This window comes from Macaca mulatta, chromosome 6, assembly GCF_049350105.2.
Source record: "Macaca mulatta isolate MMU2019108-1 chromosome 6, T2T-MMU8v2.0, whole genome shotgun sequence".
Classification (NCBI taxonomy): Eukaryota; Metazoa; Chordata; class Mammalia; order Primates; family Cercopithecidae; genus Macaca; species Macaca mulatta.
In genome coordinates this window covers 125,556,675-125,582,253 of record NC_133411.1, presented here as the reverse complement: position 1 = coordinate 125,582,253, position 25,579 = coordinate 125,556,675, and the positions used below count along the sequence as shown (strand labels likewise).

The 25,579-nt window shown below is 39.9% G+C and overlaps 1 protein-coding gene across 7 annotated transcripts in view; it reads left to right on the top strand.

Moving 5' to 3' along the window:
* Positions 1-25,579, top strand: part of SEMA6A (semaphorin 6A) — a 133,847-nt gene that overhangs the window by 57,039 nt on the left and 51,229 nt on the right. For all 7 annotated transcript variants that reach the window (XM_015140621.3, XM_015140620.3, XM_078005116.1 and 4 more), the window contains 5 exons: positions 13,282-13,419; positions 15,948-16,065; positions 20,931-20,991; positions 22,007-22,069; positions 22,797-22,898. In XM_015140621.3, coding sequence (XP_014996107.1) covers positions 13,320-13,419; positions 15,948-16,065; positions 20,931-20,991; positions 22,007-22,069; positions 22,797-22,898 — 444 coding nt within the window. In that variant the 5' untranslated portion in view covers positions 13,282-13,319. The remainder of the gene's footprint in view (positions 1-13,281; positions 13,420-15,947; positions 16,066-20,930; positions 20,992-22,006; positions 22,070-22,796; positions 22,899-25,579) is intronic.

Genomic DNA, 25,579 nt, shown 5'->3' with positions numbered 1-25,579 from the left:
CAAGATAACAGTTGTCCTCCCCAAATATTCCAGAAATCCAAATTCTTCATTTTATTATCTAATCCCTAAATTTCTGGGGTTATTTATCAAAAGAAAGTTACAGGTATTTGAAAATTAAAGGCAGGGACATGTAACAAAGCAGAGGGCAGATACTGCCCGCTGACAATTGCTTCCGATGCCAGGGATTGGAAAATGCCATGACCAGGCATTTCCATTGGGGAGAAAATGATTACAGGCTCTGACATCATGGAATCTCCTTTGGAGAAACCACCACCAACTGCACAAAAAGCCTGTGAAGTGCATCTATTTGCTACAGAGAGAGGAAGGAGTGCTGACTCCCTTGTAGTTGGCTATCAGATGGGAAGAAATGCAGCTCCCTCAGGTGGAGGGGTTGCTGAGCCTGGGGAGGCAGTCACTTCTGCGGCTTCTGGATGGTGTCACTTACTCATGAGAGGCTTTGAGACCTTGCTACCAAGATTACATCTGCTCTGGGAACATCACTTACTTTGTGGAAGTCTGTCCTTGTTGGTCCCTTGTCTGGAGAGGAGCCTGGAAAACTGTCATCATAAGCCCAGAACATAGGAAATGAAAAATAAGTAACTCAGTCAGCAATTCCTCATCTCTGCATTATTCTTGCAAGTATGATAGGACATACACTTTTAAAAATATGTGAAATCAGATTACTTTTTTTTTTTTTTAATTCTGTGAGAATTTCACAACACACTGTGGGATAATTAAGATTCATTCTCGTTTTAGCAAAACCAGTGTTGAGAATTTACTCTCAAGGATTTCCTTTCTCCATCACTTTTTATCCTGTTTTTAATCTCTTCAAGAATGAAGGCATGTAGTTTCCCAATCTTTTTTTTTTTTTTTTTGAAACCCTTGGGTCACATATGTTTCAGAATTTTAAGTTGTTTAGATTTTAGAAAAGTAACATGGGACACGTACACCAGTGGAGTCTGGGCAATATCTAATAATCATACCTATTCATAATTTGCAGCAAAATGTATAAATATTCATTCTAAGAGGGATAAATACGGACTACAAATAGTCTCATGCCAACTCAAGCTTGTCACACAATGAGTAGAAAAAACATTTTGATTTTCAGGGTTTTTGTTTTTGTTTTGTTTGTAATTCCAGATAAGAAATTGTGTACCTGTACTCCCGAAATGAACTTGGCCTCATCCAGATCTAGAGAAACAGGGGATGGCAAATCGTATTTTTCTTTAAACTTAAGGAGCCTCAGGGCAGACTTCAAAAACAATGAACACCAAAATGATTCCTCCAGATGCTGCCTCAGTATGCTCAACCACTTCCCAAAGAACAGAACTGCTCTGTTTGTGCGGTGACCCTGAAGTCACCTGAGTAAGGAGTCAAGTCATCAAGTGGTAGAGACATTCAAACAAACCCATAATTTCCTAGAATTTACATTCATTTGCTCTAAGGAAGCATATTTTCAGGATGTTTGGGAATAATTATTAATTCTGAAGGTAGGATTTCACATTAAAAGCATATGAACATTTTATGGGGTGGTACATCCTAGATTTGACTCTGGTTTGGGAAGAGGCACCTAGTGAATGGTCTTCTCTCCACCACAATGCGAACTGATAAACTGCCTTTGGAGAACACCTATGTTATTTTGCTAAGTATATCAAGCCAGGCTAATGAGTCACTTTTTACATGTAAAGCAAATGAGCAAAGCCAATAAAGATATTATTAATTTCAGAAAAAAACTGAAATATCTATCAAATTGAATAATAGGTTTAAATGTGTGGGTTTGCAATTTTCACCTAGCTCACTGAGACATAAAGCAGGCTTTTTATGGATAAATGAAATGAATTTCCCCAAAAATGTGGGAAAATTATGGAAATTCAAGATACAATTCTTCCATATCATATCTGTTCTTGATGTGTCTGGACATACATAGATAAACAGAGAATCCATTGTGTATACAGATACTTTACTGATAATAAGCACCAGTCAGCATAAATATCATGCTTGGTTATGGAGCAGATCCTGAAATGATATTATGCCTCTTTTTGTATAATCAGAAGCTTGTAATCAAATAGAAACTCTATTTTTGGCTTTCAGGGTTCTGGGAAAGCATCGGTGCTCATTGAAAGAGGCAGGAAATACAATGAGGACTGACATAGGCGACATAGGCAGCAAACACCAAAGGACCTGACGCCAACATTTTAGTTCAAGGAAATGTTTTCACTTTCTTCCTGATCGTGAGACTGTTTTACCAAAAATGTTAACAAACAACAAGAAAACAGTAAGGATTTATAGGGTTAGGTCAAAGTTTAAATCATCCGTGACTGATGACATTGTTATTTGGGGCTGTTATTCAGAGCTCAATGGAGAGACCTGCAGGTTGTTATTAATTCTGTGGGAGCCACGTTTGAAGTTGACTTCCACTCTAAAAGTGGGCAAAGAACACATTCCTGCAGCCGTTTGAGCCTAAGCAATCCCAGGCAGACTGGAGATCAGGAGGGTTAGAGTTGTGACTGGGAGATTCTATTTCTATTAACTACACTGAGAGTAAACAGAGGAGAAATTATTAGGGAGAGTCGTCCTGTCAAAGTTCAGCAATTGCTTTATTTTAGTTTAAATCCTCTCATACCTTTTGACAAAGGTATGTGGAAAACTCTAGTTGCTAAATTATCTCTGGTTTGCTCCTTTAAAGTCACTCTCCAGATATCTTTTTACTGGCTAGGAAAAATGCTTGGATTCAGGCATATTATTTTTTGCAGTGTGCTTCATTTTTAATAAAATTACAAAGAAAAAGTTAGGGAGAGTAATGCAAAAATAACCCATATACTCAACACCTCAAGCAAATAAATACCAATACTCTGAGCTTATACTTCAGAGCTTCCCCCGCCCCTTCTTCTCTGTCATATTCTTAGAAAAAATAGTAATCAGACACAATCTTTATTCTCAGGTATAATATTTTAAACCAAACTTTCAGTTAAAGGAAAAAATCCATCCATTACTTTAGACAAATGTTTGAAATTCCTTAAGCAAAGAATGAAATAGTCTAATTTGATGTCTGCAAATCCAGTAAGCATGGAGTTGTCTGTTTTAACACCCTGCCTGGCCCTTCTACCTGAAATGTCTTGGCTCCCACCTGCCCCCTCCACAGTGAACAGTCATGCAACCCTCTAAGGCTTTCTCCAACCAGAAGCCTTTGCCAGTCATCCCACCTTACATACCTCTGCAACACCTTCACCTTCCAGGTGGTATTCTTGCCAACAGAGTAATAATTTCTTTTTGAAAGATTATTGTTATTTGTTTATGTGTTCTATTTTGGAACAATGAGCAAAAGCTATGGGGACCATCCACTGAATAGTGAGGTCCTGGGGGTGATGCAAGGGGAAGGGCCATTTCCATCTCTATCTCCATCCTCTTAACACAGAGCCTCCCAGTAGAAAACAGGGAGTTGGTAAGATGGGAATCAGACAATGGTAGTAATGAACATCAGGCAGCAAGCCAAGGAGAAATGAATGAATTCTGGCTTCCTTTCTGAAAGTAGCGTAAGGCAGGGAAAGAGCTCACTAAGAGGAGTCAGGAGTTCTCAGCTGCTGCTCATCTTTGCCACTTTTGAGCTGTCCTACATTTGGCAAGTGACCATTTTGGGCCTCAGTTTTCTTAACAGCAAATTATAGGAGGCATTTGTTTCTGCATCTGAAGCAGATGTTCAAGTTCAGCAATATTGTAAACAGTTTACACAAGTTTACAAGAAAAAAACAAACAACCCCGTTAAAAAGTGGGTAAAGGACATGAACAGACACTTCTCAAAAGAAGACATACATGTGGCCAGCAATATGGAAAAAAACTCAGAATCACTGATCATTAGAGAAATGCAAATCAAAACCATAGTCAGATACCATCTCACACCAATTAGAATGGCTATTATTAAAAAGTAAAAAAAAACAACAGATGCTAGCGAGGTTGTGGAGAAAAAGGAACACTTTTTACACTGTTGGTGGGAGTGTAAATTAGTTCAACCATTGTGGAAGACAATGTAGTGATTCCTCAAAAACAGAGGGCAGAAATATCATTAGGCCCAGCAATCTCATTACTGGGTATATACCCAAAGGAATATAAATTGTTCTGATATAAAGACACATGCATGTACATGTTCATTGCATCACTGTTCACAATAGTAAAGACATGGACTCAACCTAATTGTCCATCAATTATAGACTGGATATAAAGAAAATGTGGTACATATACACCATGGAATACTATGCAGCCATTAAAAGAAACAAGATCATGGCCTTTGCAGGGACATCAATGGAGCTGGAGGCCATTATCCTTAGCAAACTAACACAAGAACAGAAAACCAAATACTGCATGTTCTCACTTCTAAGTGGGAGCTAAATGATGAGAACACATGGACACATGGGGAAGAACAGCACATACTGAGGCCTGTCAGAGGGCAGGGCATGGAAGGAGGGAGAGCATCAGGAAGAATAGCTAGTGGATGCTGGGCTTAATACTTGGGTGATGGGATGATCTGTGCAGCGAACCACCATGGCACACGCTTACCTATGTAACAAACCTGAGCATCCTGCACATGTACCCTGAATTCAAAATAAAAGTTGGAAATTAAAAAAAAAAAAACGAAAATCAAGAGGAAGGTTTGGGAATGAAGGTAATGATTACAGTCTGGGGACATATTGTGTGAGTTTTACAAGTAAGCCATACATCTAAGTAGAATTTTCCAGAGGAATTATACAAAATCAGGTCTAGAATTCTAAAACTAAAGGTTTAGATTAAGAGTTAAAAATTAGGTGCCTTGCCAGGTGTGGTGGCTCATGCCTGTAATCCTAGCACTTTGGGAGGCCGAGGTGGGCAGATCACCTGAGGTCAGGAGTTCGAGACCAGCCTGATCAACATGGAGAAACCCCGTCTCTACTAAAAATACAAACTTAGCTGGGCATGGTGGTGCATGCCTATAATCCCAGCTACTTGGGAGGCTGAAGCAGGAGAATCACTTGAACCCATGAGGAGGAGGTTGCAGTGAGCCAAGATCGCACCATTGCATTCCAGCCTGGGCAACAAGAGTGAAATTTCCATCTCAAAAAAAAAGCTGCCTTTATAGTGGATACCCCCATTTACCGTGATATGATTAGTATGCATTGCATGTCTGTATCAAAACATCTCATGTACCACATAAATATATACACCTACCATGGACCCACAAAAATTACAAATAAAATTCAAAAAAAGGTAGCCACCTTTAAGCCAACAACAAACCAACAAAGAACGTTTACAAAGATGGAGACAGCAAAAAGCTAGGGCATGCCATAAGTAAGCCTGGTTAAGACTGTTGCAGATTTCTGAGATGAAGATAGTTTGCCACAATACTTTCAGGCCTACTAAGGTCATGACTAGAGCCCAGTGGGCCATGAGACTGTATCTGAAACATCCAATAAAGTGCAATAAATGTGCAATAAACATCCAAGTAAAGTGCATTGGCTCGGGGCTGTGTGTTTGGGGTGGGGGGTGGTGGGTAGAGAGAAAGAAAACCGGCATAGCAAAGAATCAACGGAAAGGCAAGACTTGCCTTCTCCCTCAGAAGATAATAGGTATACAACCAACCTTTATTTTTCGAAAAGATATTTTTTTCTAGAAGTACTTACAAATTCACAGTTTTTCTATGCTTTTGTGATAGTGGTTTCAGATCTAAAATGGAACATCTATTACACCCAGTCGATATTTATTATTATCTTCCATTGAATGCCATCATCACTCTCCAAAATGTGTTGAAGTTAGGTCTGTGGCATTTCCCTTTCCTCCAAAATGGGTGTTTTATGTCTCTGTTAATGGCTGAGAGGAGGAGGAAAGAAAGACCGGATGGTTTATTAAGAGGCTGGAGCTATTTTTCTCATTTGCCCGAACCTTATATCTTAATGCAAATATCACTGAACAGGTGGCCCTCATGGTTCCTGCAAACTGGGTACAGTAAAGGTTTCAAACAGGATCAATGGGCCCGGGTTGTTTCTAATTACAATGGGATGTGTTCTTTGACCCAGCTCTGCATCCTGTGGATAGCAGCACCCTCCTAATGCTGCAGTCCTTGAAACAGAGCTGTCCAGGTCAGTGAAGGATACCTACTATTTAAACACTCATTACTTCTTTAAATTTTCCTCTGGTGCAAGAATGATCAGCAGTTCCAGTCTCTGTGAAGCAGGTTTCCAGCTGGATGTTCAACACAAACACCTGCTTTCCCATCTCTCTCTGGACAGAGGTTCCTTATTGACTTGAGATATGTCCACATCTGTTTATCCTATCAGCTACTGAAGCAGGCAACTTTGTTCTTACCCTTTGCAACTGACACTGTTCTGTATGATGTGTTGATGTTAAAACATCACGGTTGAGGGAGGCTGCAAGCAGGCAAGTGGTTCCACTTAACACAGTGTTGTTCGTGAGAGAATCAATTTCTCCTAAAACTGGTTGAGAAGCATTTGCATCTTTCTATCACCTTAAGACTGCAATCACAGGGCCATAAAGTGGAATGAGGCTTTGCATGCCTACATGTTTGGGAGCAACTGTGTACTCCCTTTATAGATTTTTATTACTGAAGCCATTAGGGACTTTCAGCCATTTCGTCCACACAAGCATAGATGCATCAGCCTATATATGATCTTAAGTGCAGTTTCCATTTACGCCAGCACCTTTCTCTTTCCAATCTTTCTTCTGTTCCTTTTTTTTAATGCCCTGGGAAGGACATAAACTTTGGCATTCTACGGACCTGGCTTTGCGTTTTGTCTTTACCCTTTGACTACTGTACTGTAAATACAGTTGGTCCTTTCTATCCATGGGTTCCACAGCAGTGGATTCAACCAACCGCTGATAGAAAATATATATATATTTTTAAATTGCATCTGTACTGGACATCTACAGACTTCTTTTTCTTGTCGCTTTTCCCTAAGTAATACAGTGAAACAACGATTTACATAGCATTTACATTGTATTATGTATTATAAATAATCTAGAGATGATTTAAAGTATACAGGAGGATGTGCATAGGTTACATGCAAAAAACTATACCATTTTATTCAAGGGACTTGAGTATCCCCAGATTTTGGAATCTTTGGGGAGGTCCTGGGACCAATCTCCCACAGATACTGAAGGACAACTGTATTTACTATGTGCTGCCTAGACATGTTGCTTCACCTCCCTGAATCGCAGTTTACTCTTGTGTTTACAACAGAGATAATAAGGCCTTTCTCTCTGGGTTGCTGTGATGTTTCAATAAAGTAATAGGCATGTGTACCTTGCACACAGAAGATACTCAGTAAACCCCCACTTTCGCCCAGTCCTTTCTTTATTTTCCACATCATTGTGTTTCTTTGCATTACTGTGAATGCCATGATTTACATTTTTTAAAAACCACACAATGTTTGTGGGACTCCCAAGACAGACTCTCCAGCCTCTCCAAGTGCCCATCTCCAGAGATAAGAAGCTCAGTGACTTGAAGTGGGTTGGGGGAGAGAAGGAGGGAGGGAGAGAAGGGGACTTCTCCTCCCACTGAAGCACTAGAACGCTAGAAGCTAATCTAGGACCTCTCCGAGAATTTTGTAAGGAAGTCCAAGAAAAGCTATTAAAAAGTAATTTTTAGTATCTTAGCTGAAGAATAAATAAACATTTATTGAGGACTATGGAGAGTCTCCAAGACACTGTATTACCCATATAAAGAAGGGGAAACTGAGGCTCAAGGAGCTTAAGCATCTTGCCAGAGGTCCCAGCTAGTAAGGGGGAAAAGGGGTTTCAAAACCCAGGTTTCACCCTCTGCTCTCTTCTGCTCTCCTATGTTATTGCAATAGTTTGATTTCATGTAGGAGCTTTTAAATCAATTTCAATTTAGACTTTTGGAGGCAGTCACACTGTACAGACAAAGATGATGAGGTCCAAAAACTTGAGTTAATAAAAATGAAAATTTTAGATTTAGTGTAAAACTCAACTGAAGTCTAAATAAGACTAAATGGTAACAACAGTGTTCTCTGTGGTCAGATTAGAACTGCTTATCTACCTGAACTGTGCCCTGAAGTTGAGACTAGGCAGTATAGCAGGCTGGGATTTCTTTGTTCTTGCTTGATGAACTTTTCACCACTTTTCATGATGTGCCTATTGCAGTCCAGTGAGAGCTACATCGAAGAGAGTTCGTTCTACCCCTCATGCTTGCCACAAACGGTACCACACATTGACATGCTGATTATCCCGAGAGTTTCCAAACCACATGCTGCTTAGGAGCAACCAGGAAAGAGTGTAGAGGGAAAAATGAGCCCCATTCCCCTGTTTGTTTTGGAAAGGTCACTTGCCCCGCTGCAGAGAACTTTTTCTGCCTGCCTTCCTTGGTGATCTGAGAGTGGCTGACACAACAAGAGCCCAGCTACATTTCCAGTGCCCTTTAGGACAAAGAGGAAAGGTGTGTGGAGGTCCAGCACCTCACCCTGCCTCAGCCTGGGCCACCTTATTCCCCCTGCTGCCCCTACCTCATCTCTCCAGGTGATGTTCCTGGCCTTGGAATGTGTTACAACGTGACCCAGAGGCAGGCCACTCCCTGTACCATCCTTCCTAATCGCGCTGTCTCTCTCTCTCTTACACACACACACACACACACACACCCCCGAGAGACACCCTTCTTCACTGAGGCAGAATCACTTAGAACAGTGCAATCACAGAGCCAGAGGAATCTTATAGACCATTACATTTCATATCCTTTCCTTTTACGGGTGAGGAAACTAGGAGCTAGGGAGGCTAACTTGCCCAGGGTCAACGCTATTAATGTGCCCTTCCTTCTGTTAATGACAGCAGGAATTGTTGGTTATCTTTAGCACTTCATATATTAGAAAATGAGCTTTTTAAAAGAATTACTGAAACATGGTAGTAAGTGACTTTCCTCATGGAAAAATAGTGCCACTATTATCATTTCCTCTTTATTTCAAGCCCACACTTGGAGTTGTTAAGAGCATTTTGTATTTGCAAGTTTCCAGAGATATTATTTTTCACATCACTATCCCTTATTATTAAAATGTTACCTGTGTGCCAACATTCTGGAAGATGCTGCCACGTGTACCAAATCGGACACAAATTGTATTCGCACAGTCAAGGCCTCCATGCAGTTTGATGCACCAAGCATTTATGCATCGTTTGCTGCAGCTGAACATGTAGACAGTTTGTGGGGCAGCCCAACCAGGTCTCTAAAACAAGCAATGTTCACTAATTTGTGTGTATAGACAGTGGGTTCCACATGGTCCACTTGCTAAGGCTGCTCAGCCACTTGCAGATGATGGTCAAGAGAAACAGAATACCTCATGCAGCAGCGTTGATGTCCTGTACCTGGGTAGCTTAAAGGTTCCCTCTGAGCCTTCAAGAGCAGGCAGATGAGGTTAATGGGTAAGAAAGGCCTCCTAAGAGGGTGGGAAGGGGTGGGAATGTTTCCAACTGCAGAGAGTCCTATTTGGGACAGCCAATGCTCAACTCCAGAGTTTTGTCAGGTGGACTTGGACTAGCAAAGCCCGACCTCTGATTTTTTTAAAGAAGTCAGAAATCTGGAGTTGTTTATTAAATCTCCTCTATTTTTCCCTCAGTGTTGCTAATTTAGGTTTTTTCTTCTCTGTGAGTCAGTTTCTGCCAGGTACTACAAGTTTGTGAGCCCCCATAGAATTTTCCAGCGCAGAATTTGGAGGATAGTTGGGCAGAGGATTAGAACTAGTGTCAGGGGTTAGCCTGAGTAGTACTCTGGCTGGGTCCGCTTGTCATGGCTTCCCAGTCCTTGTGGCTTATTAAACTGACCCATTAGAAGTAAGATGTGGCAATTGATGGACTCATTCTCTGACTTTGTAATCATTTCCAGCTCCACTGCCATCCCTTTGGCTTCACGCTTGGCTGACACAATGACCCGCTGTACATCAAGGGTGTGGGAGGTAGGGGTGTGCATAAATGGAAGCTCTAGTAATTGAAAAGAATTTATTATTTAAAAAAAAATTATCAGCATGAATGCATTCACAGGGTTTTCAGACAGTCCTTCTTTTGGTCTCCTTTGTTTCGTCTTCAATCTGGAATACCTGAAAGCTAGTTTCCTGGCCAATTAGCATTCTGCATGGTTCATTTGGCTCATGGCAACCAATAATCACAACACCATTTGTACATCACAGTTCTGTGATCCAATTTGGGCTTAAGAACTGTAGGGAAAAATTATTGTGAAAAAAATTTTTGTTTGGGTGTAGATAGTCAATACGAATTAATTTCAGATGAACCTAAATAGACCTGATAAATTCACTAAGCAGATGCTATTAAAATGAAGAATGTTCTTAAGGTTTTCTGTGAATTTGGGGGTTTGGGGCAAATTAGGATTATAACTTTGTAGTAGTGGTATGTTTTACAAAGGCCATTTCACTTCAGGCTAAGAAGAGTGAAAGGCTGAGACAAGTAGATGGAAAATTGAGATATAATAGGCTTACTTATGAAGTAAATGCTTTTATTTAGAATCCTTATATTGACAGTCCTCCTTTATCTAATTTTCTGAATAGCTGCTTAAGTCTAAGTTATATTTAGCCTATATAAGCACAGTCACAGACAGGGAAATCGACAAATGTTTGCAGATACCTATAAATATGCTGCATGTGGGTAGCACTTTTCAGAGTTTTGAAAGTGACTTAAACAGCCTCTTAAATTGCAGCAACACAGCTCACTCGAGGTTTATAAACTCAGTGTTAAGTTCTTGTTTTTGTTCTCCTGGGCTGCTGTAAGTCTGTATTGCGTGATCTTAGGAAACAGACCTAAGCCTGTTATTCTTTGGATGAGAAATGACAATGTTATGGAATTGGGATCCCTCCGCAAAGTAATCATTTCAACAAGAAAATTTATTGTCTACATATTTACAAGGGTTAGGGCCCAAAATGGAGTAGAAAGGGAATAATACATCAAAACTTCAACTGAAGAAAATTTTCAAGTGTTCACGTGGACTGACCGAGATGAACCAATACTTCCAGAGCACTTTCACCCGTATGATGTACATGTTAACTACCTGATGATATAATGATAGAAAGACATATAAAACAGCTATTTTTCCTGGCAGAGAGCCCTGCTGTAAACCTGGAGATATTTAAATGACATATCTCAGCCATGATGCTGACTGCAGGGATACCAAGAATAGCCATTGACTTGCATAATAGATTTCTTCTGCATGCATTGCTCTTCCTGCCAGCTTCTGGGGTTGACAATTTCACATTTGACACATGCAATCTTAAGATGGAAAAAATTAAAATTGGGGGATATAATAAAGTAGCAGGACATTGTCTCGTTAGCTTGTAGGACATTTGTACCAAGATGAATGCAGTTGTTGAAGGATGGAGACTCATTTGTCATGTCAAGAAAAATTAAGCCTTCAAAGCATACATACATCTCTAAACATTTCTAAAGGAATGAGAATCAGACTTCTGAGTTTCCTCTTTTCTTCCATTATATGCTACAAATTCTCTGAGGCAATATGCTTCTGTATAATACTATTCTTGAGCTCCTGGTAAAAGTTGCCAGTTCTCCCTGCCCCCGCCCCCTCCCGCCAGATGCTTTCTCTCCTAAAATCTAACAGCTGACTGGTGTCTTGTTTATGTTTTACTTACTTTTGTGATTTACTTCTCCCCTTTAATACTGTACTGAACAGGAGCCATGAGAAGCAAATCGGGGCACTTCAGAGCTTCTTTCCTTTGAGTTCAGATTCTCTAGGATAGGAAGAACTGGCAAATAAATGAATGAATAGACTCTTGCTTTTCACCTGTCTAATAAATACATGTTTATGTCTCTTCGTAATGGTTCACCCTTATGAACAAGTAATCATTTAAAGTTTAATTGTAATCTACACATCAGAGATGGAGATATGGAAGTGTTTAGGCTTTTCTCTCAATCTCTCTCCCTCTTTGATTTTCAAGATAAAGCAAATTAATTAATGTGCACTTTTCAATTGAAGAAATGCTTAAGACCCAGCTGTGTCTGTGAAATTATAAGTTACAGTGCAACACTTAGGACGGATTAATACTTTTTTGGCATGAAGAGAAGAGACATAGGTATGTAATCAAAATGGTGTTCCAAAAAGCGTTAAGTTAGCAGTTTGTTTGCCAAATTAACTTTCAAAGACATCTAGGTTACTAAGTTTGACATTTCTACACACAAATCTTAAATGATTGATGGATTACTGTAAAATAGCTTTGTTCAAAAAAGATAATCTTTGGCAGGCTACTTCAAAGAGTTTACTGCTCTGGAAAGATGAAAAGATATCCTCATTTTACATTAATTTTCATGATAGATCAATGCTTATTTGCAATATGCCTGAGAATTAAGTGACATTTACCGTATTATGAGTCTTTTTTTTTTTTTCACTGTATCCAGCAGTCCCACATGGGATTGTTTTTATTTCCAAGATTTAGGAGAATTTTTCTGCACATAAAGAGCTTCATCAAGAAAATACAGATGGGTAGAACAGTATATCTGACATTTTTATTCACTACTATTTCACTGCAAGGAAGTATTGAGACTAAAATATACAGAGATACGACTTTTTAAATCAACAATACCGTTTCAGAATGCGGTTTCAGATTCTCCTTGTAGTAATCTTTAGAGTGTGAAAGGATCTACCTACTTCTCTTTAAATATAGATTGTGTGATTTTATTTATTTATGTCTAAGTCACTGTAGAATGACATACGTCAGGGGTGAATATCTCAATTAAGGGGTCAAGCAGGTAATGGAAATTAGTAAAGAGGACGAGTTATACATGTGTGTATGTGTGTGCGTGTGCATGTCTGTACCTGTGTGTTGGAAGTGGAGGCGTGGTGCCTAAGGAAACTGTCATTTAGGGCAGTACGGCAGGTATTTTGATTTTTACAAAGAAATTGAAAAATCTAGATTAATATCAGAAATCTCCTATTTTTCAATATTGGCAATCACCTCAAATTTCTGAGTGATTTTGAATGCAGAGTTTCATGATTGTGCAAGAGCCATCTATAAAAGCCTAAAGATGGCTCAGGTAAAGGGACTAAAGCTCTTTGTCCCATATTGGAGAAACTTTGCAAAAGGGCTCAGATGCATGGGGAAAGAGGTGGCAGTAGGTAACGGGTACAAGTTCCAAACACAAAAATCAGCGAATTCACCATGTAGAAGATGTAAAGCAGAAGCTTTTTTTTCTCTTGAATTTATCTTTAAGGGTATTTCATTTTATGGCATTGAACAAAGCTGACTTGGAAAAAAAAATCTGTTCTTCACTTTTTGGCAGGGTGAAGTAGAGAAATAAAGTCTCCCCGCTGAACTACTATGAGGTCAGAAGCCTTGCTGCTATATTTCACACTGCTACACTTTGCTGGGGCTGGTTTCCCAGAAGATTCTGAGCCAATCAGTATTTCGCATGGCAACTGTAAGTACCCATGGTCTCACTCACTGTCTCCCTTTGAGAACATTTTAGCCTGAATCAGCCTAGCAAAAAATAAAAACGAAAAATGAAATAGAAAGGTGACTTCTTAGTCCTCTGTACATGGCAAAGGTGGATAATTCAAGTCTAGTCAAATTGATAGGATGACTTTTCTATAACTCCATCAGATGTTGTTGTGGGGACATGTGTGAGGATTTGAAACGTCCCTTGGAACCCTGATGAAGTCTCAGTTACTACATGGATGCCATGGTGTTCATGTCTTAAAATCAACTCTGTGGGAGAATATCACTATGATCTGGGTAATGGCAGTGTTATATTACTCACCTTTACATACACTTCATATATAGGGATTGTTGCAAAATATGAACAAAAAACAATGACCATTTTGGAGTACTTCAGAGAAAATTATTATTTTTTTGTACTTAGAAGTTACATGGTTAATATACTTGGGTAAAGAGTAATTTTGAATTTATAGAGGACCCATTTTAACTGTTTATAACTTTCCTTTGGTCTCTGCTTCATTGTCAGGAGTAGATACTGACATGATTAAGAATTCAGTTGTCTCCTCAAAAGAGGAGAGTCCTGCCTATGTGTTGCATGGAACATTCAATTTACCACTTTTTTTCATGCCCTTCAAAAGACTTAAGTATTTTATTACAATAAAAATGTAAGAGAGCATTTTTTTCTAAATATCTCTTTTCATAGTAATCACCCCAAAACAAACACTGAGTGAGCCACAGAAAGGTGTCTAACATTAATAAGGAATACTAAAGAGATCCAAATATGCCCAGTGTTCAGCTGTTCTTTCTGGGTTGGAAGAAAATGAAGTAGCAAAACTGACACGCAAAACAATTAGAGAGTCCAAAGTCAAAGGGCATTATTAAGAACAAATGTGTAGTTTAAGATCATCACTCCTGAAATGGCAGAGTCCACCTAACTCAAGGTTCTAAACTTAATAAACATTTATTTATTTCCATTTGAGGTAAGATTTCTGTCTTGAATGCCTGAGTATAGAAGGGACTCCAGGGCCAGGAGTGGTGGCTCATGCCTGTAATCCTAGCACTTTGGGAGGCCGAGGTGGGCGGATCATGAGGTCAGGAGATGGAGAACGTCCTGGCCAACATGGTGAAACCCTGTCTCTACTAAAATACGAAAAAAAAAAAATTAGCTGGGCATGGTGGTGCGTGCCTTTAGTCCCAGCTACTCAGGAGGCTGAGGCAGCAGAATCGCTTGAACCCGGGAGGTGGAGATTATAGTGAGCCGAGATCACACCACTGCACTCCAGCCTGGTGACAGAGCGAGACTCCGTCTCAAAAAAAAAAAAAAAAAGAAGGGACTCCAGCCCAAATGGATTGCTATCAACCACCCCTCTGTGGTCACTCAATCCATGATCTTGGAGACATTTGAATTGTTTTAGCAATCTCCTTGATGAATGGGTACATGAAATTTCAAAGCAGTGGAAGGGAAAGCACAAGATTGTCTTATACCAAGCTCTCTTGTGAATAAAATATAGTAAGACTCCTGATAAGATACCCATTGTGAGTAATGGTCAGATACTACAAGGGTGTAAAGTGAGGGTCTGAGCATAAATCTGTGAATGGTTCTAGTCATTATTTACACCCCCACTCCTCTCCAGAAAACAAGTGCCTTTTAAATGTGGCTCATCTTTCTTTCCTCCTGAGTTTCTCTGGAGGCTCACCAGTGCTCTCAAGATTGTAAGTGTAAAGGCAGAGATGTTGAGATGTAGGTATTTTTAAAGGTCAGATCTGAATCCAAATTGCCCACTCTCAGCCAAAGAGAACTATAGGAAAAGAGAAGTATGCTCATTGACTCACCAAGTCAGGGAAAATTTCAGATCACCTGACTGGCTACACTCAGTTTGACCCTGTCCTGTCAAAGCCCACATTTCTGTGAAATTGTTAGCCAATTGCTTAACTCAAGAGTGAACTTCCCACAGTTCCTAGAATGCCAACCAACCTCGCAGGGCTGCCTTCAATAGTGGATTATTCCAACTGGACGCCTGTGGAGACTGTATTTTTCTTCTGGCTCCTAGACAAGGGCTCTGGCCTCCAGACCACATTGCATTTGCGCTGATTGATGGGAAGGCTGCTTTGAAATAGTTTTGTCCCGAGACAAGATCTTTGGCAGACTGCCCCCTCAGGCTTAGCTCTACAGAAGATGAAAAGAAAACTGTGGAAGAAAAGAGCACCTTCATGCAAAGCGTTCACTAGCAAGTTGAGCCCTGAGAAAGAGAGACAAATCAAAAATTGTGACACTTAGAAATATCAATCCAGTCTTATTATCATCTAGAAATGAAACTAACTTGATGCACCTTAAAGAGCACTCTTCTATCATATTTTCTAAAATAACAGACTCATATGGAAATGGAAAATGGTGGCATGGTCTGACTTAAACACGGCTTTCTTTTGTAGCCTGTTTCCCTCCCCTCCCTACGCTGTCAATTCCTGGCTTGATTTGTTTCTCCTTTCTTGCCCCATCTCCTCTTTTCACAGATACAAAACAGTATCCGGTGTTTGTGGGCCACAAGCCAGGACGGAACACCACACAGAGGCACAGGCTGGACATCCAGATGATTATGATCATGAACGGAACCCTCTACATTGCTGCTAGGTACGGGGCCCTTTCCCCTTGTCTGCCTTCGGAGTGTCCAAAAGCCCAAGGTCCTAAATTTACCAGCTCTGCATTATTTTTGAGATCTTGAGGTTTCTAAATAGAGTGTTATTTAATCTAAAGGCTCCTGTAATTTGTCAAGCAATCATTATTTCACAACTGTCTATGTCTGTTTAACCCTATGTGGATTTCAATAGAAATAATAGCATATTTGGGCACTTACACTCAAATAATCCACTGTTTATCTTGAATATATATGCAAATATTTATTCAAGCACCCATTAGAATGCTCTGCTCCTCAATACTTTGTTTGTTTGTTTGAGATGGAGTTTTCGCTTTCGTTGCCCAGGCTGGAGTGCAATGGCACAATCTCAGCTCACCGAAACCTCCCTCTTGTGAGTTCAAGCAATTCTTTTGCCTCAGCCTCCCAAGTAGCTGGAATAACAGGCATGCACCATCACGCCCGGCTAATTTGGTATTTTTAGTAGAGACAGGGTTTCACTATGTTGGTCAGGCTGGTCTTGAACTGCTGACCTCAGGTGATTCACCCAGCTTGGCCTCCCGAAGTGCTGGGATTACAGGCATGAGCCACCTCATCTGGCCTAATACTTATTTGTTAAATTAAGTAGAATGTGTAAACATGTATTATATAGTGTAAATGTAGGTGTGTGCATTAAACCTATTTGTATTTTTTGCAGTTATCGTATATATCATTCATAATCTATATCATCACTTTGAAAGAACGGCAATGACAACCAAAGAAAGCATAATATATATTTCAGAAGGTTTTTATTTGGTTTTAGTAAAAAAAATATTCATCCATTGGGAAAATGTTATTTAGACAGACAGACTGATGTCTTAAGGCTGAATGGCATGGTAAGAATACGGCTCAAACAGGGATCACATAAATTTAGGCTTTTGTTATAATGCTGCCCTTAATTTAGCCGGACCACAGCTTCTGTGGCCATAAGTATCCTCTGCCAAATGAGATGTTGTATTTGATTACCTTAATGAAGTCCCTGAGGAGTCCAACAATATATGATCCTCCATTTTGGGAGTGTGTAGCTATTCAAAATAATTCCAAATGAACAGCAACGTGGAGCACTATCTTGTAGTGTTCCCTGTGGTCTTTCTTGGCTCTACACTGTTTAATCATTTCACACTAGGGAGAAGAAATGGAGATTATGCTTTTTTTGAGACAGCATTTCACTCCCATTGTCCAGGCTGGAATGCAGTGGCGCGATCTCAGCTCACTGCAACTTCCTCCTCCTCACCAGTGTTAAAGCAATTCTCCTGCCTCAGCCTCCTGAGTAGCTGGGACTACAGGCACCCGCCACCACGCCCAGCTAATTTTTGTATTTTTAGTAGAGATGGGGAGCCACCATGTTGGCCAGGCTAGTCTCGAACTCCTGACCTTCAAGTGGTCCACCCACCTCGACCTCTCAAAGTGCTGGAATTGCAGGTGTGAGCCACCATGCTCGGCCTAGAAATGGAGATCGTTTCTATCTGGCATAAGGAAAGAACAAGTAAATAACAGTGGTTGATTCTTCTAAAGCACTTAGATGTTCTGAGGTGACAAGCTGTGCAACATAAAGTTAAAAAAAAAAAAACACAAAAAACAAAAAACAGCTAGACTAAAACGTCCTGAAACTGCCCCCAACTTGGCTACAGGAAGCAATGTCCAAATACTTTTCTAAAGTTTGACTTTACAAATACTTATACAGTATATACAACTAGTATGTTGTGCACATAAATTAACAAACATAGCTGTAGATTGTTTATGAATGTCAATTCATCCAATCCTGGAAACAACCCTATAAGAAGGAGCTATTATTATTCCCATGTCTTATTGGAGGAATCCAAGGGACAGATAGGTGAAATGATGGGGCCAAAATGACAGAGGCAGGATTTGAACCAGGATGGTCTTGCTCTAGAGTCCATGCTGTCATTCCCTGTACTTTGCTGCATACTGAGGAATAGAGCTGGTACTGTTTGTCCTGAGAATAACCCTTGTAATAGCTGTAGCCCAAGAACATGGTCATTATGAGTAGTCATTATAAAGCATTTCCATAAGATGCTCAGTAGTCACCTCTCTGATAGAATACCAGCTCCTTCTTAAATGTCATTTTTATTTTCCTAAACATAATAGGGTTGGAAAATGACATTAGTACTCAAGGGCTGATCAAAACAAATGATAAAACATTGAATCTGTGAGAAATAGGTTGACTTAAGAATCTCTTGTGAATTGTTCACTTTCCAATTGAGTCTCCGGGGGAAAAAATGGTATAACAGACGGCCCTTGTACTCAATGATTTAGCAGCGCGTGGACCACAGGTCCCAGGGCTACACGAGTGTTAGGAGCAAGGTCCTATGCAGACTTAAAAGTGACCATTATTCTAGCTCATTAAAACCAAGACAGTTTTATTCTAACTCCTCACCCCAAGGAAAGTAAGGGAAGGAAGAAATAGAAGGATAAAAAGAAGAAACACACTAATATTTTTGAAACTATCAAATAAACTCATCTTTCATTAGAGGTCAAGTTTATATCACTGTAGCATTGACATGTTGGTTTTCACACCATACGCAGCCAGTTCCTCTCAACACACACCCTTAGAAAAATTTTTGAAGGAGTTCCATGCCCACCATATTTAGGGCCTCTTCTCTCCTTTTAATTTTACACTTTATTTTTACACTTCCAACTTTAATTCACTTTAATTTTACACTTCCCAACATTGTTCTGAAAGATCCAAGTTTCTAGGCAGCAAGTAACATGATTTAAAGCTAAATCGCTCCCCCCCCGCCCCCCGTCGCCCAGGTTCAAGCCATGGCAACACAATTCAGTGGTGCTTGCTGGAGGGGGAAGAGGAAGTCCTAGGATTAAGTCAGTTTATGTTCAAATAACTTAATTCAGGAAGAACAGCGTATGAGACCTGGGATGCACACTAAGATGGTTGGGAATGACCCCTGATCCTGGTCTGTGGTTTACCATAAAGCACCATTTTTGTTTGCTAGGGCCATGTGAGCTCTTGGATATTGAAAAAGATTGTCATTGTCCAAAAGAAGATTTCATTCACAGAATTCTATGTTTAAAAGGCTTCCCAGTTCTTCTAGACAATTGGTGTCAGCAATCGCAAGCCAAGTCCCCTCCAGAACCCAGGGGACTGAGTGAGTGTTGGTGGCAAGAACCCCTTTCAATTCTGCTTTATTATTATCCACTTTGTAAATTCCTCTTCTTTTTTAATCTCTAAACTGCTAATTAACATAAACAGACCATGCCAAAAGGGGGCAATCTGAGAGCTTTCTGAGGAGCTGCCAATGCATATTAATCAGTTGTTCATTTACAATTCATATGTTCAGCTCCGACTTCAGTTTTGAGGAGAGGCAGGCAAGGAAAAGCCTCAAGTCATCTCAAACCTGATACCAAAGTAATAGGCAATTCCGTTCCAATAATGAGTCTGACCACAGCACCACCAATAAAGTCAAACAAGTAATAAACAAATGCAATAAAACTGCCTTGAAATTAAAGAGCATGGCGATTCTGGCAGCCTACTGAAGTTTGAAGAAACTTCCCTATTCAGCAATTTACAAAACAGGCCCCTAGTCCTCCACCCCTTACCATGCCCTTCCCCCCTCTCACCCCATGCACACTCACAGTAGCAGGCAAGGGAATTTTCTAAGCCAACTGCCCTTCCTGCTCCTTTTATCTTCACGTGAGATGGCCTGTTATTTTTCTGTGTTGTGTTTTTCTAAAACAAGAAGCAAACAGATTTTCCAAGAACTGAAAAAAATATGTATGTGAATATGTGAATCCTGAAAAAAAAATAGATATATATATGTGAATATATAAGAAAAGAAATAATTCCTTTCTTATCAGCTCCCGGCTCTTTCCTTTAACTAACGAGGTGGCTTAAAAGTCTGCATAGAAGACTTGAGGTCCTGGTTTAAAGCTGTGGGTAATTTTCCAGCCCCAGGACTTCCTGCATTTTAGAAAAAGTCAATGTTATTTCAAGGGAAAATGAGCTGTTTTGCTTTCCCTCACTAGCCCCCCATCTCCTCTGTTGAGTGTAGTTCTTTTCTTTCTTAGGAATTCCAGACAAAAACGCCCTTGTACTCAGCTCACACAGAAGGGGATGTTTAAATATAGCCCCACACCTGAGCTGCTGATTCTTTCTCCCCTTCCAAGGCTAGATTGGCAGCAAATTGTAAAGACAACCCAATTCTCAGCAAAACAGGAAGGTGAACAGAAGCAAGAAATGTAAACTTTAGCTTAAGTACATTTTAGACTTTAATTGACCATCATTATGAGGAAAAGAGTGGCTTCTGGAAATAATTTTACCTTTATCATCATCCATCCTGTTGACCAAATAATCAAAGTTAAGATGGAAATATATTTTCAAAAGAAAGATGGAGATGGAGATCATTTTTTTGTTAGCCCTCTTGATGAACAAATGTGGCATGTTGAATTCCAAGTATTTGGTACGTGTATTTGAAGATAATGAAAGGGCACACGAACCCATCTGTTTTCTAGATTTGGGGCCAATTTAACTTTCAGAGCCCTCCCTTCTGAGCTACATATATGCAGATGTTATAGATCTAGTGTCAGAGTGAAGAGTTAATACAGGAAAGTTTTCATAAAACGTGTCGCTTGGAGCACAATGCCATGATTTTTCAGAAGGTGCTAAATGGGATCCGGAGACATCACTTGAAAGCTGCGCTCTTTTCTTCTTGCATGTGGATATCATGTTTTTTTAAGAACATGGATATGGGCTTATCTGCCCTGATAAGACATAACTCATTAAGCAGAAAATGAACTGTTTTGACTCTGTGTTTGATTTGACCTTGTATTAATTTTTCTTTGCCTATAGGGACCATATTTATACTGTCGATATAGACACATCACACACGGAAGAAATTTATTGTAGCAAAGTAAGTTGTTTTAAAACCATATTTGTAAAATGAAGGACCTTTGGATAGTTCTTGAACAGAATATGTATTCTAAGTGCATTAAGATGATGTAGCTAATCATAATTTAGAGATGCCAACATGCATTTTGTGAAATCCTAATTGGGGAATAGGTTCGGATTTAATACATGTTCAGAAACAGTTATGTACTTCATATTTTATTCATCAAATGTATGTGTACATATACATTTTGAAGTTTTAGGTAATTTCTACATTTCTTTTATAAAAATATTGCCTCATTTGTCCAGGAAAATATCAGTTTCCAAAAGTAAAATTTTGTTCCACAAATGTGTTCCACGAAGGTTTCAATGTTAATTTCCATGTCTTGCAGTATTAAGTTTGATTCGACTGTTGTGGTTCAGGAACTTGATCGTTACCCGTTTCAGACAGACATAAAGTATAAGCTAAGCTTTCCTCATAACTCCACATGGGGATATTTTAGTTAATAAAACCTGTGCCATAGGAGTAGAAGATCCCTTCAGTCCATTAATCTATGTGAAGGAGCATAACCTGAATTAAATCTTTGTCCACCCAGAGTGAATGTCCTCTTTATGTTTAAGAAAATGACTTCCATATTTTAAGAAAAAAGCCTTCTTTATAAAAATTGATTTTTATAAAACTGAAAGGAAAGGGCAAGGACACATATTTTATCAAAATGAACATAATTTGGCAAATTAATTTGGATAGTTTATGTAGAATTTCCACACCGTTGTTTATTCTTCTTTCCTTTCTCCTTCATCTTTATCTCAAACAGAAGAAGATCATTTTGTGGTTTAATGAATAGATAAGAGTTCAAAATTAAACGAACGTTTTCATCTGGAATCTTTTGTTGTTATGGTGAATTAATCATAGAGAAAGGGTGCAGAAAGCTTTCAATGAATATATGTTCAGGCTTTAGTCTCCCCAAGGGAACTCTTACTTCTAAAATCAAATGCAACAACCTCTGGGCTCTAATTGATTTCTTTCTTGATCCCTGCAGAAACTGACATGGAAATCTAGACAGGCCGATGTAGACACTTGCAGAATGAAGGGAAAACATAAGGTAGGCAATTTTCATTTCTCCTGCAGCTGCCACTTTGGGTTAAGTTTTTGACTGTTATATCCAGCCATAGACCGTGATGTAGAATGGATTGCTCTTTTTCCCTTTTCCCTCAGTAATTGCTTTTTTCATCAACTTATTGAAGGCTTTAATTTGCAAAAATAGTTTGCTTTTAATGTGATGAAACATTACAACAGCTGCTAGGCCTGCATCATGAACTACTTAGGCTCACACAGGATTATGGACACAGAGCCGGCTGCACAGAGTCTTCTGAGTACACTCCGATGCCCACCTCCGCAGTGCGAGGCCCACAGGGAGTCTGTGGAAGAGCTCATAAAAGGCTGCCGCAGACATGCCGGGTTTTCTGCCTTTGGTCATATGACAACATAAAAACACACTTCAGCCAGCAGCTTTGTACATCAGGGAACACTGGCGCATCTGGCATGAAAATTAATATGATGGGAGGTTGGCATTTCCAAGCTTGCCTTCCTTTTGTGACATAAAATAAACACACGCTCTTCCATTCTATGCCTTGTTTTTCTTTACTGTTGAAAGAGTAATCGTTGATATCGGCATCATCTTGTGGTCGTTAACATCAGGAGGAACTTGAACTTTTAATGGGAGAAGTCCTCAGCCACCTCCATTTTAATCTTACTGACCATGGCACACAGTGAAGAATCAGTTTCTGTATTGAATGGACATGATACAAACAGTTTGAATTATTTTTCAGGACGAGTGCCACAACTTTATTAAAGTTCTTCTGAAGAAAAACGATGATGCATTGTTTGTCTGTGGAACTAATGCCTTCAACCCTTCCTGCAGAAACTATAAGGTAAATGCTATTTGTCGGTTAGAACCACACTGCCAGGAGGCATTTCATAATTTACTGTGATTGTACCTGCAGCAACCTAAGAGGGGTAATTCAACACCACCTGAGTTCCTCTCACTTGTTCAACTTAATGTATTGCTCCACATGAGTGATCCTGAGCAGGCCTCTAAGCTTCCTGTTTGTTGAGGATTGATAGACACATTTTTAAAGAGCCTGCCTAGCAAAGTTAGTTTCTGTAAGACCCTTTTCTCTATTGTTCAGAAGACTGACATACTTACCATGTACACCATGTGGATTACCTTTCTCTATTTTTTCTCCCTCCCACCCCACTATCTAACCTCTGAGCACAAAAGCACACTTATATGGTGAGTGATTTCTATTCTAAAAGGTATCTCAAAAGCATGCCATTTGAAACTATAGACTTTCCTGCAAGAACACAGGAATTTAATTCCATTGAGCACTCAGCTTTCTTGACCACAGCCTTATTTACCTTGGCTTTATGCAAGCAGGGGGAAAAAAGCCCTCTTAAAGAGTTAGTAAATCTAGCTGGTTTTGATGCAGCTATAATAGAGGTGCTGATGAAGGAGGAGGGACCTTGCCAGGCGTGGAAGCAGAGGTGGCAGCGATCTGAGGTCTTGGCTGCACCACTATTAGCTTTCCTTGTACATCTTTCTGCCAGCCTTTCTCAAAGGAAACGCGTACTGTGTTTTCTACTGTGGCCCGTCGCTGAGGTTATAAAGACAGACAGGAGGCCTCAACCCTTAGGGAAGCCAGGCAGGGAGAAGAAAACAATTTCATGGGGTTGCTGCCATGGTGACATCATGCAATGGATTATGGAAGCACAACACAAAAGTTCCTGCCATGCATGAGGTGAGGAGTCTGGGAAAGCTTCATAAGATGACCCCCTGTCTTCAAACTTTTCTACCTGTTGTTCTCACACCTGGAACACAAATACCACCGCCCTTAAGAAACACAGGCTCTACAAGGGCAGGGATCACATCTGTGATTCTCCAGAACCTAACATAGTGCCTCCCAAACAGGTGTTTAATTAATTTTTGTGAAGCATTGAATGAGGTAATGCCTAACTTTTGTCTTAAAGGGTAAGGAGAAGTTAGCCAAATGAAGGAAGAGAAGCATTCCAGTTAGCAGGGAACAACATGAACAAAGGCATGGAGTAAGAAATGGCCTATCGAGCTTGAGAAACCTCATTTGGTTCTGAATTGTGTGACTGTGAAGGGACAAGTGTTAACAGAAAAAAGCTTGAGATGTAGATGGCCCCAGGGATGAAGGGGAGAGAATAGATTCAGGAAATACTGAAGTGACAAAAACTGGTAGGATTTAATAATTGATAAGCAATTATTATCAATCTCTCTTTATCCTGGATAAAGAGAGAGAGGTGAGTCAAGAATGACTGCTAGGCCATCTCTTGGTGAGTAGATGGATGGGGCTGCCACCAATTCAGACAGGAAATAAAGGAAGAGCTGTGAGATTGGGGTTGGGGGTTGGGGGAGTGTGAAGGTAAAGGTTCCATTTTGCACATTATGAGAATGCCAAGCACTGTGAACAGCACTGCCTATGGGACATGAATAGAGCTATCTAGCAAGAAGATGGATCAGTAAGCTTTGGTTTAGAGAGAGATGTGGGGAGAAATATAGATTTGGATTCCATCATCATAAAGTGAAACCCTAGGAGTGGGAAGAATGAGAAAAGCAATGATGGGCTGGAATCCACACCAGCAAGCTCACCAGAACGACCCCCTGTCTTTTCTTGGCATGTACAGTGAAGGGAGGGTCTGTTTGACCCTCATACTCATCTTCCATCTTACACTTGGAAATGGGCACCAACAGGGCCAGGGTTACGGTGGAGCAAGTGAGGCACGTGGCTCAGGCACAAAATAGAAGGGAGCACCAAAACATTCAGTAATTAAGATGTCAGATTTTTAATGCAATATTTTTTAAAAATCAAAATTAGTACATAAAGGTCTGTTATAAACAAAGGATCAAGTTTTTAAGTAGAAAGACAAGATCTTTATACTTAAGAATTTTTATTAAAAAAATTATTTTATCAGTGTATAATAGAGGTAGCCAGTCTAGCCCAACATTTACTCTAGCTAGTGACAGCATGCAGATAAGGTTTCAACTTTAATTTACCACTTAATATTCCATCCCTGTTTGTCATTATTTAGGACTCATTAAGATTAATGCTTCTAACAAATCCCAAGGAATTCCCTAGTTGGAAAGCTATCTTTTATGACAAATTACAGGTTTTCTTGGCACAGTGATATACAGGCCATGAATGGTCTGGCTTATTCTTCCTGTACATGTTCCATTTCCCACGATTCTACACCTATGGTAATGCCATCACCTCTTGCTTGTTCTAGCCACACCTGCTGAGACATGCTCCAGGAGGCCAGGCCTCTCAGAAGCTGCAGATGAGATGTTGCTCATGCTTAGTTCCCAACAATATGCCTAGCACTGTGAATGGTAGTAAGAACCCTTGGCATTGCTCAGAAAAGTGTATTTTTAGACTCAGGGCACAGCGTGACATTGCTGATGATATGGGACATAATGTATTTGGCTGCAGGGAGAATGACAGCTTCTCTCTTAAGTGCTTTTTATCAACAGATCAGGACAAAGGTTCAAAGTGAAAACAATGACCAGCCTTCCACTGAAAAACCCAAGTCT